Source organism: Gastrolobium bilobum, unplaced genomic scaffold (assembly GCF_033153095.1).
Source record: "Gastrolobium bilobum isolate Gb01-03AN ecotype WA unplaced genomic scaffold, APGP_CSIRO_Gbil_v1 utg16950, whole genome shotgun sequence".
Classification (NCBI taxonomy): domain Eukaryota; kingdom Viridiplantae; phylum Streptophyta; class Magnoliopsida; order Fabales; family Fabaceae; genus Gastrolobium; species Gastrolobium bilobum.
Window position 1 is genome coordinate 77,987 of NW_026896450.1, and position 5,066 is coordinate 83,052.

The window sequence follows — 5,066 nt, forward strand, 5'->3', positions numbered from 1 at the left end:
TTATACAAAAATCATTAACAAACATTTCCACGTGAATTTTTTGGAATTTTGTTTTTGAATTTAACAATTTCACATGATTCTTGCGTTATATGTTTCAAAATGGCCCTAATCATGTTCATTAAAAGACAATTAAAAGAAACACAAAATAATACACTTACATTCAATAATTTATCCCTAATTATTATTATTTATTTATTTATTGTGGTAATGATGATGACGACACCACAATGGTGGAGATGAGGTGATGGTAGGGTAGTGGCAATAGCAATAGTATGGTGGTGATGGTGATAGTGATGACGATAATGTGGGTGGTGACAATAGTGTAGGTGGTTGAGTGAAGGAGATGATAGTGGAGGCGGTGACAATAATGATAGCGATAACTGTGGGATTGTTTGATGTTGGGACTATGGTAAATTCAAATTTTGATAAAAATATTTGATTTTGACTTTTTTTTTGTAAGCCTTGCTTAAAAAAATTTGACTTTTTTTGTAACTTTTATTTATTTTATTTTTTAAAAAAAACTGACATAGTTTTTTTTTTTGGGAAAAAACTGACAGCTTTTGAATTAAAAAAAACCATCTGAATGCCTCTTGCTAAAAAATAATGTTAACTTTATTTTTAGATGGGTTGAGCAAGGCAGCCCAACCCATTTGTTGTTGTAATACATAATAACCACACTTTTACTACTGTCATTCTATTATAATAAAGAATAAATGGAAATAATTTAAAAAAATAAGACAGTTAATTATAATTAAATTTTTTTAAAAAATAAGTCTCTGTGTTAAAAAAAAATGTACTACACCCAACATTATTATTTTTTTAAAAGAAAAGTCAAAGTAATTTCGACGGTAGGTTATAATTTAAAAATGTCCCACTGGGGAAGTTTTGAGAATATAAAAAAGAAAAGGGGCAAAATGGCATGTGTCAAAGAGAGAGAGAGAGAACTAAACACAGGGAAGTTTGAAGAATATTAAAAAAAGAAAAGGGGTCAAATGGCACATTTGCAAGGATGTGTTTTCTTTAAATTCTAGCGAAGCGTTCAAGCTGGGATGGACAGGTCTCAACTCTCAATAGAGACATAGAAAGGTAAGAGTTTCCATATATTTGTCTATTTGTTCAACGAGTTACTAGGCCTTCCATTCCATCACATCATTCAGGGACCAAATTGAAGTTTCAGAAACAAAAACATATGCAAAATAGCACCCTCCCTCACTATCCATAGTTCCATACAAACCCAAAATTGTTATCACTATTTTAGTTGTTACAATAAATAGTTAGTTCCCTTCTTTTGTTTTAGGGGATTCAGGCGTTGAATTCTATCACCAACTTTGCTTCTATGTCTTCTGATCACTATGCTTTTGACACTTATTTGCACACACATTCAAACTCAGGCATGGTCTCCTCTGATGGAGGTGGAGACCTTTCGTTTTTCTCTGACCCTTACTCTCTCTTCACTAGCTCTCCCACTCAAAAAAATAATAATTCAAACCCATTTGATGAAATTCTTCCTTCTTTTGATCCTTTTCCCCCATCTTTTTCATCTTTGTCTCCTCCAAATGCTCACTTGGAAAACCTTAGCCTTTATCTGACTAACAGTGTTCAGCCACAGTCAAATGGCCCAATTTCAACAAGTGAATTTGGAAGTTTCTCAGCTTGTGATGGGTGGGAAGTGAAAAATGAGGAATGCCAAATGGGTGTTGATTACACCTACAATCAGCAATTTCTTCCTCACAGTTACAGTGGCACTGAAAATATATATAAGTACATGCAGAGGAGCTTCAGCAGCAACTCTTTCGAAGGGAAACCTGATTTTCTGTTCCAACCTCACTGTGATACTCTCATCGATTCCCCAAAATTTCAAAGGCATGACACAAGCTCCCCTGAACACACTGTCTTCGCTGGACAAATGAGAAGGGTGTGCAGCACAGGAGATTTACAGGTAAAAAAACAATCAAACAAACACACTGATTTAATTATCATTTTTTAAATTCAAAGTTGATTTTATTTGAATTTTGTTTTACTTATTGATCAGAATATGCAAGCAAATCACATGTCTCAAACGGAGGGGCCGATGTTGGAGGAACCAAACTTCAAAGTAGGGCGTTACAGTGCCGAGGAAAAAAAAGAAAAAATTTCTAAATACAGAGCCAAGAGAACCCAGAGGAACTTCAACAAGACCATTAAGGTAAAGAAAGATTAACACTATTTCTTTTTGGGGTAATGGTTGAACTGGAAGAGTAAACTACTTCTACTTAGTTCAATGCTGTTTTAGTTTATACAATAATACCAACTTATGTTTTACACTCTTCACGGTCATTCTTTTAACAAGAAGAAGAAGAGAGATACAAAAATAAAATATGATATATATTTTTTTTCATTAAAGGGAAGTGTGAATGAGTTATACTGATATATATATATATATATATATATATATATATATATATATATATATATATATATATATATATATATATATATATATATATATATAGGGAAAATATTTTCTCACGTTGCATGAGAATTCAATTCTCATGTTGTGACCCTTCGATTTACGTGCAATTTTTTTTTCTTTTTTTTTAATAAATGTAGGACCCACCACTAGTTGAGTCACAACATGAGAATTGAATTCTCGTGCAACATGAGAAAATCAAATCATATATATATATATATATATATATATATATATATATATATAGGGTTTTATAAGAGTTATGTTGTAGGAAAAGTGATTGTATAATGTTATCGAGATTCGTTTTGCGTGCCTTAATTTTTTATTTATTTTTTTGTTTTAAAAAGTGTGGGCCCCACAAAATATTGTGAGAGTAGGAAAGTTTGTTGTGTTATGTTAAAGGATAAAATGAAAACCCATATATATATATAATGGATTTGCATTCTGTTAAGATATATACTCCTACATTGGTTGTATGTGCGCCTTTATAAGGCCTTGGACGTTGAGATATATAGTCTTACATTGGTTGTATGTGCAACTAATGTAGGATTATATATCTCAACACATTCATCATTTAAGATGACACCAAAAAAGAGTTTCATACATACACAACATTTTTGTGGGGTTCGCACTTTTTGATGCAAAAAAAAAAAAAACTAAACCACACAAAACGAATCTCTATAACATTACACAATTATTTTTTCTAGAACATAAATCTTATAAAACTCTATATATAATTTAATTTGTATAAACATGTTAAAAAAAATTAAAATCATCATTGGAGTAAAACATTTTTATATGAATGTTTGATTAAGAAGAGAAGTAATAGAAGGTGAAAAGGAAAGGTGTGAATGTGTGTGTCGTTGTTTTCATGTGATACCAGTATGCATGCCGAAAGACACTGGCCGATAATCGACCGCGCATACGTGGCAGATTTGCCCGCAACGATGAAGCCAGCGAGATTCCCAAGGCTCCATGTTCACCCCGAGATGAAGGCGAATTCAATTTTTGGGTAAATTTTAATTCTGTTACTTTGTCAAATTTCAACATTAATGAATTTAATTTATGATATTCAACTAGAATTACAGGGGCAATAGGGAGCACATTGTTAAAAAAAAATAAAAAAAATTAGTAAGTGGAGCATATTGTTAATTACTTAGTTGAAGGGTTATTGATATTTATGTGGCATTCATTCAGATTGAAGAATTGCGGTTGCATGAAGAGCAAGACGATGTAACAGTGGGGGCAGGACACTACGTGAAAAGCCATGGAGTTAGTCAGTTTCAGTATTGTGGCTTTTGAATTTTTGATCACAGAAGAAACATCTTTTTCGGGAAGAGCCTTTAAAAAAGTGTAGGTTCGTAGCACTTGATCCAGGAAAAGCTCTTTGCAAGCCATAAGAAATATTGCATATGGCCTTTTCTTTTTCTTTTTTTAATGTTTTTAAAAAATAAAATACGTCAATAATACACTGTATTTGGAATCTGAGATGTTCCTCAGGTCAAATATGAAATTGGGTTGTTAGAGGGTGCCCCAGTTAGTTTAGTAGCAACCCATTTCTCTCTTTCATTCCAGGCTATGATTTGTCAATTGTTTAGTGCGTGTGTGTCTACACACACACACATATATATATATAAATAAAAGCTTAACTACGGTAAATACAAGATGTATCCAGAATATTTTTGATACTATAGGAGTAGGTACTTTTCATTAAAAATAAAAAAGTGATTTACCAAAAAATTAAATATAAAATATGTTACTTTTTGTATCCACAAATTTTAATTCTGTTACTTTTTGTAAAAGAAACATAAAATATCTTAAATATTTATATTAAACTCAATAAAATGGTAATCGTAATCCAACGAATCTATTAGTTGGAACTAAAAACTCAATGCAACTTAACATTTGAACCTTTTTTTTAAATTTCTATAATGCATGCATGTTGAAGTGTCGGGGAGTGTCCGAGTGTCCGAGAGTGTCGGAATGTGTCGGACACAACACATCAGGATTTTTGAAGTGTCGATGCTTCATAGTTTAACAGTTTAAAGGGGAGGATATGAGTTTGACACTTACCAATTGCGTTTTTTAAATAATTTTTCATTAATAACCGGAAAAAAATTAGAATTCATTAAAAAAAAATTAATGAGATCCGTGGAACTCAAGGAAAATAAAATTCAACTGATACCAATTAAGAAAACTAACACATTAAAAATCCAAAATGGCACAAAGAACCCTTGGAGAAGCCTACACAAACTGGGAAAAAGGGAGGAAAGGAAACGGAAAATGGGAGAAAGACAATAGAAGAGGGACATAATGTATAGCAAAGTTTTTTAAGTTATATTAAATCTCAAAAAAAATTATTTAAATATTTTGATCACTAGAATTTACACAATCAAGATTAAAATTAATATGTAACAAAATTACGTTTATAGGATAGTTTAATAGTATATAATTTTATAATTGAATTCTTTTTCCAATTTATTAAAAAAAAGATTGATATTTAATAAAATTGAAAGGTGAGAAAAGATAAAAAGTCAAGAAAAATATAAATAAAAGAAATGAAAAGTTACAAATTAAAAGATAAAATTTTCTCCTTTAAAAAACCAAACTAACTTGC

At 31.1% G+C, this 5,066-nt stretch overlaps 1 protein-coding gene across 1 annotated transcript; it reads left to right on the forward strand.

Moving 5' to 3' along the window:
* The first annotated feature begins 343 nt into the window (after window positions 1-343).
* LOC133299827 (two-component response regulator-like APRR5) lies at window positions 344-3,751 on the forward strand. Its single transcript, XM_061499320.1, has 5 exons — window positions 344-409; window positions 1,298-1,939; window positions 2,033-2,185; window positions 3,333-3,476; window positions 3,647-3,751. The coding sequence occupies exons 1-5, from the start codon at window positions 344-346 to the stop codon at window positions 3,749-3,751; spliced, it is 1,110 nt and encodes a 369-aa protein (XP_061355304.1).
* Window positions 3,752-5,066: the final 1,315 nt, after the last annotated feature.

Excerpts from the sequence above, each read along its gene's own strand:
- LOC133299827 (XM_061499320.1), top strand. The coding sequence starts at position 344 with ATGATAGTGGAGGCGGTGACAATAATGATAGCGATAACTGTGGGATTG. Across the intron at positions 410-1,297 it reads TGTTTGATGTTGGGACTATG|GGGATTCAGGCGTTGAATTC; the intron begins GTAAATTCAAAT and ends CTTTTGTTTTAG. Across the intron at positions 2,186-3,332 it reads ACTTCAACAAGACCATTAAG|TATGCATGCCGAAAGACACT; the intron begins GTAAAGAAAGAT and ends ATGTGATACCAG.